Genomic DNA, 12,611 nt, shown 5'->3' with positions numbered 1-12,611 from the left:
ACGGAGAAGTCACAGCATCAAGCGAAGGAGCCCGTGGTGTTTCCATCCCAAAGTGGGGTCCAGCCACACAAAAGAAACAGGGACACTTAAATGGGATGGTGATGAAGCCCTGAGAGGCTCACACCTTGCCCAAGAAGTTGTAAATCTCTGCTTAAATACTTAGGTTGTCTAAGCTGTGATTGAATATTTTATCACTTGGCAAATAAAACTGATAGTGGAAGTCCTATTAGATTTTTGTTGTTGTTTCTTTTAAAATATAAACTGAAATGTGTTCTAATACCAGCGTCCTTGACTTTAAATTATTTAATATGTTAATATACTCATCAGAATCGTCTCTAGATTCCCAATTTCAAAAACCAGAGAGGAGTTACAGTTTTTAGTTAATTCCCCTTGGTTAACAGGGATTCAGTTACCACTGTTGGTTTCTGTGAAGCTCTTTTCTACTTCCAAACATGATTGCGTCCATTGATGCTTATTTTGTATTCCTCATGAAGTTACATATACTTTCTCTGTACATCTAGACTTAGTGTTGAGCACAGATGATGAATTTCATCATAACAGCTTCAGTGAAAACAGAGTCAAAGCTTTTGTTTAACTTAGTATTGCATTTGTGGCTTGATTATATAGCCACAGTTGTTCTGGTCTGAAATTACACATGAGTCAGACCTCATGACAATGCTAACTAAGCCCATTTCTGTACATCACAGAATCAGAAACACAACATTTTTTCCTTTATAAATATAATCGGTAGCCTCCTTACAAGGCAAAACACTGAGCTAAAAAAATTTCAAAATACTTTGCTATTCTAAGGAGAGAACATAAGAATAACCAAGTGCTAATTTAGAGGCACATAAATTAGGTCTTAAGTACTGCAGCCGTGCTACAATAAAGTGTCAGGCCAAGCGACTTTACCATAAGTGTATGCACAATTCCACACACGCTAGGGCCTGTTTTACAGCAGATCCCCTCCTCTGGTGTCTCCCAACGAGACGTGGTACGGGCCATTTTAGAGATACACACTTTTCTTAATACAACACCATTGTTGCCCAATAGAAAATAAATAAGACCCGCTGACTGTACTTTTTACTATGAATTTGCCAGCAAGAAAGTCACAACCCACTCCTTCCTTTTTTTTCTCACTTTAAAAATGTACATAATTTTCACATATGCAACTGGAATAAGTACAGTTTTACCTTCTATTTTCCCCTTGTTTTCCTCAAAACTTCTTCTAGAGTGGTATTAAAAGCAATGTTATACACAGAGATTCATATATCTTATGGCATATTCAAGATGACCTTCGTATCATGGCCATTGGTGAATTTCACAATTTCCAACTTCACTTCCCACAGACTGGCAAAGAGAAGCCAAGGTCAGCCACTTAGGGGTGGACTGCCACGTGTGTGGAGTCCAGTGCTCGGGTGCCTGTGCTGTCTGAGTAAAAGTCACACCTCCTGTGGAGATCCACTCTTTTTTGAGTCCTGTTGGAAATACTATCATTTAAATTTCTAATTTAAATAACAGCAAAATAAATTTAGGTGGTTTTCTATGTAATTTACCTAAATTAATTATCTTATTTACTCCTTACAATGTGATATTTTATAGATAGAAGTTCAATATAAACATATACTATAGGTCACTGAAGTTAGTTCAAAACTTATCTTGAAATAAATAAGACTTACTCGTGTGTTAAAAAAATATCCAGTGACTTCAGAAGTAACAAAAGAAGTTATAAACTAAGAAAATATTAGCTTTGAGAAAAAAATTTTTTTAACACTCAAATTCTCAATGGAATCTGATTCTTCAAATACATGATAGACATAGAAATTGTTGCAAGAAAACAAATTCAACCTTTTATTTATCATTTTAGAAGAGTTTTAAATTTTTTTTCTTAGAAGGTAATTCTCAAAAACAAAATGTGTTGTTAAGGGCTAAAGAGAGGAAAATGTTGTTGAATTCAGAAAACAGTCTTATTTGTTGGTGTTAGAGTATGCAAATTATTTACCATTCAAAGACTTATTTTGAGTTCTCCATTTAATGAGTAAAAATTATATTACGATTTATGATCTCAAAGAGTTTTCCATGCTTGATATTTAGATTCAAAGTCACAATTTGAACATGTAATGTTTTAATTTAAATTGTTATTAAAAGATAATTTTTTTCTTTTGAGAAAAGTATATCCTAATTTTACTCAGAATGAAAAGAAAGTCTCTAACTGCATATTTCTCTGGTTTGGAATTTTCATTCCCTATTTCCCAACTAGAAATCAATAGCAAATTCTGTCTTGCTCTGCACAGGCATGTCTACTAAAATTGCAGCACTCACAGCCTAACTGTGAGTTAGGCTGAATGCAGCAGTTGGAATCCCTCTCCATGCTCCTGGTGCAATAGTCTGCAGGTTGCAGCACTGGGAAACACATTCTGGGATCATTAACTTAATTAGAGCTACAGGTCAATTAACAGAACTTGTCAGTGCCTTGAGGCCTGAAGTTTACTGATAGTAACCCAGACCTACTGGCCTCACGAAAGCAAGGAGCTTTTTTTCTGTTACAATATGTTTACTGTCATAGTAGCTATTTAGAAGAATGAACTAGTCTCATGGCTTTGCCATTCATCAATTGGCATGGATACTAAACTGCTTGGCATGGATAGCAGAAGAGGGCCTTAGCAGCAACTATCAAAGTCCATTTTATATCTCATTACTTTATTCACAAACATGATTCTATAGCAGATTTGTGCAAGTCATTCTGAATATTTATGCGTATTAACTTTTAAAGCGATTTTAGCAGAAAGCAGTTATTTTTGCATAATCTGCAAATATTTCTCCTTATTGTAAAAGGCATTATATCAAGATAGTTCATCTAAATGTCCTGATACCGTTATGGTTACATCAAAATAAAAGCCATGGCCTCCCATGTTTGAATAAGGGTTTCCAGTAACAAAAGCAAAAACAAAACGTTTATTTTACCTTTGTACTTAAAAGCATACCCAAGGAGCCTATAGATGACCACATGGTATTCATGAGAAGCTTACGTATAAACACATGCTTATTTTCTGCCGAAGTATGAGGTGCTTCATCTACTGGAACCTAAGACACTAAGACAGGGATGCCCTAATAAGGCAACATGTCACCCAAGTGAGCTGCCTAATCTCACTCCTGGAGATAAAACCCAAACAAAACCTGAGCTCTTTATCCTGCTACAGGAGCCATTCTTCTGTATTTCAAAGAAAGTTTCATATCTATTCACTAAGGGGCTTTTACATTCTATGGTTTTCTCCTCATATGCTCATCAGTGATATCCATATGATTGTAGTAATTTCACAATGACTCTTAGTTACTCCTTCCATCTTCATGAAAGCAAATATTTGTCAAGTTTCTCAAGAAAATTATTGTGCAACAGCCCGTGTATACCATTTTACATCTGCAAATATTACTATTTATACTGTCAAATGGTGTAAAATTGATGAGTGCATAAATCCTACCCTGCCCTGAAACCTCAGGACTTCCTTGAGAGCACAGGAAAGCTTCCTTTGGTATTGAACCCCTGGCGTTGTTCCAAATACCACACCCAAACCGCACCCAGATGTGTGAGTGATGGGAAGGCAGAAGGGCTATGAACTAAGGATGTCACAAGAGGCCGGGTTTAGAAGTGCTCTCTACACCACACACGTTGGGAGAGAAGGACCAGGCATGCACTGGGAGCCAGAAAGCTAGGAGCAGGAATGCACAGCTGTGACGGTGCTTTCTAATCTCAAGAACTGCCCTTTGCAGAGGAAAAGAAATAATGAACTTGAAGTTAGACTAGTGTCTTCCTCCAGGATCTCAGGGAATTCTCAGGTGTGGATACTATGAAGATATTTTCTTTTGATTTACTGAGGTAATTATATGACAATCAATGTAATTTGGGGTATTTTCCAATCTTTGAAAATCTATGATTTACTTTTTTACATGCTTTCTACTATAATAAACTTTATTCATCTTTCTAATGCCCTATGTTGCCATTAACCAAAAACCCACTTAGTGGTATGAAAGTTAAATTACAAGATAATTTTCTTAATGACAAAACATAAAGGAATCATAAAGTGAATATGTTACAGTCTCACTATTTTTCAGAATATGTGAAACCTCAGACATGTTTAATCCCTCCAAATACTTATTTATTACAATATACTAATTCATATTTATTGCCTGCATAGCCTACTGACTGCATTGGAAAATAAACTTTGATAAAATAAAGACTTGAGGAACACACTGGTGTCAATGTGACTGTGATGACACGAATCTTATTGGTTCCATGATTTTCACTTTAAGCCTTCCACCCTCTCAGGACGCCTCACGCAGCATCCAGCTCACACGGGGCCCCTCCCTTTGGGGGTTCTTGGCACAAAGACTCTCCATCACATCACTTCATGAGCCTCAAACTCTTCCAGTCTCTGGCACAATTTCTAATACCACCCAGAATATGCAGTGGCGTTTGTGTGCGCACGTGTGTGAATGCCTGTGTGTATGTGTGTGTGAGACAGAGGAGCTCCGATTTGTAATTAATTCTAGGGACTGTAAAAATCATAAACGCAGGTGGAAGCCCACAACAGTAAACAGTATGGGAAGGTAGTGATTTGAAATAATTCCAATAGCCAAAAATCTATGTGAACTCATACAGCCTCCAACAAGCAAAGCTTTATCGAGGCGCTAGCACTTAGTTAGTGTAGACAGAGGTCAGCCTGCCGTGTCTTCCAGGCCGCAAAGCCACTTCCCTGCTCCCTGTGGACACAAGGTGCATCACACCACCTTCATCCTTGGATTAAACGTGCTCTTACTCTAAATCTAAGAGTGTTAGTGCCCTAGATTACAGTAGGATGAAGAAGCCTTAAAGACTGCTGCCTAATTCTCAGCCCAGGAACTCATCCTGGGGGCGGGAAAGAGAAAGAAAAGTTTGCTAGACATCCTGAACGCAGTGCATGTGCACGGCACCGTGACTCTTGGTCCTGAAGACAAACTGCAGCCTGTCTTGTGCTCCTGGGACCTCAGGTCTCTGGAATCCCAGGGCACACCCCCCATCACCACTACCGCACCAAGCCAACTGGCACTGCTGCCCACTGGATGCTGGGCATGGGGCTAGGTCAGCAAGCACCGTGTTTCCTCACTAGAACAACCCAAGCCTAGATGACTACTTCCACTTTACAGATGGGGAAATCCAGGGAGGCTTCTCCAAAGCTGTGCCAAGTCAGATTCTATCACATCTCCTGTCCTTTCCATACACATGCTTGCTGTCTCTTCTTCATTTATATTCCAAGTACAGTGCTTTGCTAAAAGGCAACTAAAAGGCAAATCCTGTACGTTCTACTTCAGTGTTTTTCAACGGGCTTTACATCATCATCAAGAAACTTAGTTTTCCAAATAAAAAACCATAAGTATGCACAAGGTGGGCACTTGGAAAAATATGATATCCACATGTGTTTCTTAAAAATCTCTTAAAAATTTTATTCATCTAAACATCTACAAACTTGTTTTAAGACCTATGTTGGTTTTATCTATTATTTGTGTCTTTATAAGCATTTCAGAGACATCTACATATGTCCTAGAACTGTATGATGTGCAAATTGTAGGTATTTTATTCTCCTGAAACTTATCAGCAGCATAACATTCATTCACTTTTGAAGAAATTCCAACTACTGATCAGCTAATAGATAGATGGAAGAGAGATAATAATGTGCTAGAAATAGATGGCTAGATAGATAGATGGCCACATAGAGAGACAGATGGATAGAGGGTAGATGGATGGATGGATGGACAGACAGACAGACAAATAGATAGATGGCTAGAAAGATGGATGGATAGATACCTTTAAGGAAGATGGAGCCACCTTGAAGTGAGTATTATTCTCAAAGAAGTGAATAAAAGATGGACTCAGAAATCAGGGCGAGTTAAACTTGAGCACAGTGGAATGTCATATGATCACTTATGGTTACCCAGCAGGGCTCTTCCCATGTGCCTTTCCTTCTACCGGGTGCTTAAAAGGAGTTGACCAAATCTGCTCCTTAATGTCTAATATGACTTCTAAACATGAAGCTCCAGTGCGGTCTCTTTCTCTTTTGGCTCACTAAGAAATCAGCCAATTATGTTTTGTACTGGATTACTGGAAATAATAAGCCATTTTAATTTTAAACTTAATCTTTAAAAAAAAACACATGGCTTTTGCTATATTCTCACAGTGTGGATCACATTCAATAATAAATATTATAATGATTTTAAAAGGTCATAAAATAATAAACCATAATTGTTAACAATTATTTAGGGAAGGAAATGCCCCAGGTCTTATGGTTTACATATACTTTTTCCTTTAAAATTTATGACACTCTTTTAGGAAGATACTTTCTTTCCATTCTTGTAAGAGACACTGGGCAAGAATTAAGCACCGGAATTCACTGTGTAGACTTGACGCTGCTACAAATTAACTGGATCACCTTCAAAAACTCACTTAAGTTTTCTCTTCTTTGACTTTCCTATCTGAAAAAGTTGGGAAATATCTCTGCATAGGTTTTCTTGCAAGAAATAAACAAAATGTATGCAAAGTGCTTAGAACAGAGTCTGACTAATAGCAAAAACTTAAAAATGCTTGTTGGGATCATGCTCATTTTTATGAAAAGACACTGAAAATTACAAGATCTGTAACGTTCTGTTATACATGACATGGCTAAAGGCTTTGGGAGACACATAGTAAAACGCTGTCTTACCTGTGTATCCAGTTTTGCAAACACAGTTGAAACCCCCTGGGAAGTTCTGGCAGACGGCCCCGTTCTTGCAAGGACTGGGGAGGCACTCATTGATGTCCCTCTCGCAGGCCCTCCCAGTGAAGCCTTCTGGGCAGCTGCATGAGAACCCCCCCACCAGGTTGTGACAGGTGCCACCGTTGTGACAAGGGGCTGGGAGGCACTCATCCACGTCCACCTCACACCAGTTGCCGGTGTATCCGGGCAGACACCTGCAGAGGAAGGGCTGCAGAGGCTCGTTGGCCACCAAGATGACGGGCAGACTCTCCTGGCTCCTGAGCACCGGGCTCACGGCCAGTCTTCTCAGGCAGCTCCCTCCATTCTGGCAGGGACCGTGACTGCAGGGGTCATGGTCCACAGATTCCACCTTCACTCCACTCTGCCGGAACAGGATCTCTTTGATGCTCTCAAAGAAGGTGGCTACGCCACTGGGATTCACATACTGATTAGCACTTCGCTTCACGGCTGCCAAAAGGAACGTTCTGTTGTTGTCCTCGTAGGCCCCGTAGAGCTGCACAGCAGTCCCCAGGCCCGTCAGCTGTGAGCTGGCGATGCGCAGGAAGTGAAGGTAGTGGTTGGTCAAGAAGTCTTTCACCGACGGCACGCCCACGCAAAGCAAGATGCTGTTGTCCACGGTGGCATTGGAGAATCCTGCAAAGAAGACGCGGATGCTGCTCGTGACTGCGCTGTGAACACCGTCACTGCTAAGGACCGTCAGGTCGAACGTGCCATCTGTGGACCTGGGCTGGGAACTCAGGTCGCAAGTGCCCGCAGGAATGCTGAAGAGGCTGGTAACCCCAGCAGTAAGGGAGCAGTGGAAGCTGTCCAGCACATCAGGGTCCTGGGGCTTCACCGAGCCTAAGACACCCCCAGGAAACAGATTGCCATAGTAATTAACAAATATCTCCACCGTGCGAGACTGGGAAGGGTTGTCGTTTTGGTCTATGACTGTGATGTGCACAGTGCCTGTGGAAGACATCTGAGGAACCCCGGAGTCCCTGGTAACCACAGACAGATAGAAGTCGGCAATCTGCTCCCTGTCGATCTCTCGGGTTGTGCTCAGAACCCCAGCCGTGTTGAGACTGAAGTAGTTGGTGGCCGGACCTGTGCTGAGCAGGTAGTAGGTAAAAGGGCCCTGATTGGGAGGGAGGTCGGGGTCCGTGGACTGAAGGGTCATCACCAGGGTGCCGGGGCGTTTGTTTTCCATCACCTCTCCCTCACTGAGGGTCAGCACGGGCCCATTATCATTTATGTCTTCCAGCGTGACTAGCAATGAGGCGCTTCCCGTGGCCGAGGGAGTCCCTGAGTCGACAGCCAGAACCGTGAGGTTGTAGACGGGCAGGGACTCCCGGTCCAACTCCGCAGTGACCGTGATCTGTCCTGTCTGTGGATTAATGGAAAAGGCACCATTTTCATTCCCTGAGCCGATGAAATAAGAAAACCGGCTCCAGCTGGGGATGGAGTCGGAGTCAAAGGCACTGACAAAGGTCACGTGAGTCCCTATGGGCACCCCTTCGCTGACCTGGACGCGGTAGGTGCTTAAGCTAAACACTGGAGGGTCATTGGCATCAAGCACGGTCACATTCACGGTGACCTCATCTATGTCTGCACCCCTAATGCTGCCAAAATTCTTGGCCAGTACCTTTAGGGACACCCGCTCTTCCTTTTCTCTATCAAGAAGTCCAGAGACATAAATCTGCCCGGTCCTCTTATTGATCTGAAAACCTTTCTTCCGACTGTTACCAAAAATTAAGTAATGCACCTCCCCATCAGTGCCCATGTCACGGTCACTGGCAAACACTTCTCCCACAACAGTGCCCTTCGGAGCTGCTTCTGAGATTTCAAAGTAGTAAAGCTTGGAAACAAAGCGTGGCACGTACTCATTTGTCCCCGTCAGGTGTACGTTGACGGTGGCGAAGCTGCACCTTTCTTCATCTGGGACGTTGAAGGCTTTTACGGTGAGGTGGTAGCTCTGCTTGGTTTCAAAATCCAAGAAGCCCTGAGTGGTGATGACCCCCGTGTTGGGGTCGATGACAAAGAGGTCACTATCAGAGGACTGCACGGTGTACGCCACCACAGCATTGGCCCCGGAGTCTGCGTCGGTTGCATTGAGGTGGATGACTGTTGTCCCACTCGGGGCGTTTTCGAGAACGGTGGGGAAGTATTCATCAGGAGCGAACACCGGAGAGTTGTCGTTCACGTCAATCACATTGACAGTCACACTGCAGTACCCGGTTCTCGCCACCCAGCCCCCGTCTGTAGCACTGATGGTCATTTCATGTTTCTGGCACAGCTCGTAATCGAGAGCCTTGGCCAGTGTTAACACACCTGTGGAGGAATTGATGGCAAAAGTGCCCCCCTCGTTTCCCGAGGAAATGCTGTACCTAAGCATTCCATTCATGGCTGTGTCTCCATCTCTTGCAGAAACCGTTCTGATGACGGCCCCGACCCTGTGGCTCTCGGGGATGGTTGCACTCATGTGGCTTTGAGAAAATTCGGGCGTGTGATAGTTTTCCTCAGTGACGGTTATTTGAACAGTGGCTTGGGAAGAAAGCGGAGGGTTTCCTTTATCCTTCGCGATGACGGTGATCAAAAAGTTTTGATTCAAGTCGGAAATTAGGGAAGATGCTACTGAAATCCAACCAGTGTCATTGTCCAACTTAAACTTGCCCAAATGATTTTCATTAGGAATGAAGTACTCCACTTCAGAATTCAACCCAAAATCTTTGTCATCTACTGCAGTCACTTTGATCAGCTTTGTACCAACTTTAACATTTTTGGTGATGGGAGTAAAGTACTTATTTTTAAGAAATTGAGGTGGGTTGTCATTACTGTCCACCGTGTTGATGGTGACTGTTGTCTCACTTAGTAGGGGAGGATTACCTCGGTCTGAAGATGTCACTATAAAACTGTGCCTGTTGATGTTCACTTTGCTGAAGCCACTGATGTTTTGGTATTTTAAAACCTGCTTATTGAAAATCTCTCCAGTGGTGGCATTAATCCTAAAGTACTCCGACTGAGACTTTATAAAATAAAACACTTGTCCATTTGGTCCCTCATCGGGATCTGTGGCAGATACCTGAGTCACTTTAGAGCCAATCTCAGGAAGTTCAGGGCAGTCCAAATAATAGGAGGGTCTTCTAAATCTTGGAGCATTGTCATTGATATCTGTGACAAATATTGTGACATCTGTACTTACGGTCCACCCAGAATCATGTGCAGAGACGCGGATTCTGTAGCGGTCCGTGTCCTCCCTGTTTAAAGGTCTGCTGACGACGATATCTCCCGTGCTGGGGTTAATGGTGAACGGGAGGCTTGTGTCCATTATGGAATATCTACTAATTGCATTTACCCCAATGTCCTCATCCGAGGTGGTGACACGTGTAACCGTGTATCCTAAGGGGGAATTTTCGGGAATGTGGGCACTGAATATTTGAGAAAAGCGAGGGGCGTTGTCGTTTTCGTCTAGAACGTTGATGATGACGTTCACCGAGGTACTCTGGGAAGGAGACCCTTTGTCTGAAGACTTTATGGTGAGCACATAACGAGAGACTTTTTCTCTATCTAATGGACGGATACTTCTAATTTCACCAGTAACATGATTGATGCTGAAACTATTTTCTTGGTTGCCATTGACAATTTCATAATCTAACTGTCCATTTGGCCCACTGTCCTTGTCCACAGCTGAAACAGTAAGTATTTTCCGGGGAGAAAGATTTTCTAATATTTCAGATACAAATGGATCTTCTTTAAAAATTGGGGAATTATCATTGACATCTAATACGGTTATGTCAAGTTTCTCATAAGAAGAGAAAGGAGGGAAACCCCCATCTCTGGCCTCTAACCACACAACATATTTTTGAATTTTCTCAAAATCTAAAGATTGACTAATGGACACTTGTCCTGATAATTGATCAATTTGGAAAGTATTGCCAAGATTCCCACTTGCAATGTAGTAAGACAAAGTCTCTCCTCTCAAAGAGGATCCCGTGACGGTGGTGACAAGAGTGCCCACTGGCTGGTTTTCAGGAAACATGAACGTCTGCTCCTTGGCTCTGACTTTAGGGAAATCCACCTTGTTCACAAATCTGACAGTCACTGTGGTCGAGTCTGTCTTTGGAAACGGACCGCCGTCCTTCACGTGTACGGAAAATGTCACTTCTGAAGCACCGTTGAGTGGTCCTGCTGCCATGATAGCTCCCCTCAGTGGGTCTATATGGAACTTTTCAGAGTTTCTACCCGAAAGAGAATAATGTAGCTCAGAATTGGGTCCAATATCGGCATCTGTGACTGTCACCGCAAAGACAAAGGAGCCTAGAAAAGAGGGAGTTTATAGTTAGAATCATGAGGAACCCAGATAAAACACATTGTAGTAGGTTAATGCATTTAAAACACTAGATTGATATGACTACAGTAGAGAACAGTGTCTCCTCAATTTATCTGAAGTTCCCAAATCAAATCTGCTTAATGTTCTCACTAAAACCCATACAGTCAGGTGGATTAATATTTTTCAGTGTGCCTTTGAGAAAAACTCCGGGAGAGAACTGGATACTCATTTAGAATCATGGTTCCTAAGAGAAAAATTTGTATGTAATACAACATTCCAACAAACACAATAATATGTGTGCTCTACAAAGAGCTGAGCTTCTACCCAATGAGGAAGCATCCTTGCTCTGCCTTGTGGTGAAACACCATTGAATTACTAAGTATGCGATCTTGTCAACAATAGGGATATGTTTTAAAAATTACTGTTGATTCATTATACCAAGTGTTTCATGGCAAAATTATTTTAATCTGTGAGCTACTATTACATGGAGATAAAAGAGTGCATATATAGGCATAAATAAAATAATTATAATGTATTATGAAATAGAAACTGAGGAAGGATGGGCTCAATTTGGATTCCAAAATTTGGTGTTTGGAGTAAGTGCCAACTGAACAGATTATAGTGGTAAGATGCAGAAAAATTTCCATAAGGACATTTTTTTCAATATACTCATTCAGAAATCCTTCCCAAACAGCCCTACAGAAGAGTTTGTGACAAAAGTAATAAGTCTTTTATAAGAAAAAAAAAACAAGTGACTCCTATTAATTATAGTAAGTCTAACGAAGAAAAGATGCGTAGGCATACCTCATTTTGCATGGGAGATATGGTCCTACCCTGCTGCACATTGGACATAATTAGAATCATGCCTGCCACCATCATTTCAGCTAAAGACCTTCATCAGGGACTTATGATTTGAATTTTCACATGTCTTTTTGATAAAATGTTGGCACATACATTTATGGATTTTATATTTTCAATTGGTATCAATTAGACTTTCTGAAGTTTACAGAAGATCAAAGATCACTAAGAGGAGGAATATTGAATCCATTTACTTTTTTCTTATAATTAAAAATATTTTTAAGCAAGGAAAATTGAATTATAAGCTGTATTTGTGCCTATTCCTTTTTGAAAGCTCATCTAAAAAAATCAGAAATGACATAAGATTTGTGCAGTTCTGTAGATAATAGGCCATTCGTTACCAATAGAAATGATACTAAACCAAGTTTGGAGGAGAAGCAGAAGGGTTAGTTCATACTGTCGATATGGATGTGATTCATAAATGGCTCTACAAGCTGAGTGGCTGAGGGACTTCCATCTAGCAAGATGACATAGAAATAAATACTGCTTAGAATCATTTATTCATTAGACATTTTTAAACATTCTTTGAAGAACTGAAGCAAAAATATTTATTTCCAACCAGCAATTATATTTAAATGCTTATTACCTCTCAGATAAAGTTTCAGGTACTGATAATATGGTGTGAAAAACAGAGACAATGTTCCTCCTCTTAGGCAGCT

At 41.4% G+C, this 12,611-nt stretch overlaps 1 protein-coding gene across 1 annotated transcript in view; it reads right to left on the bottom strand.

Annotated features, from left to right (window-relative positions):
• Nucleotides 1-12,611, bottom strand: part of Fat4 (FAT atypical cadherin 4) — a 153,723-nt gene that overhangs the window by 25,704 nt on the left and 115,408 nt on the right. Inside the window, exon 9 of the mRNA XM_046460489.2 lies at nt 6,732-11,081. Within this exon, the coding sequence (XP_046316445.1) occupies nt 6,732-11,081 (4,350 nt within the window). The remainder of the gene's footprint in view (nt 1-6,731; nt 11,082-12,611) is intronic.

This window comes from Marmota monax, unplaced genomic scaffold (genome assembly GCF_021218885.2).
Source record: "Marmota monax isolate L192 unplaced genomic scaffold, Marmota_monax_Labrador192_F-V1.1 WCK01_AAM20220418_F8-fsc00329, whole genome shotgun sequence".
NCBI classification, from domain to species: domain Eukaryota; kingdom Metazoa; phylum Chordata; class Mammalia; order Rodentia; family Sciuridae; genus Marmota; species Marmota monax.
This window is presented reverse-complemented; position numbering and strand designations above follow the sequence as displayed.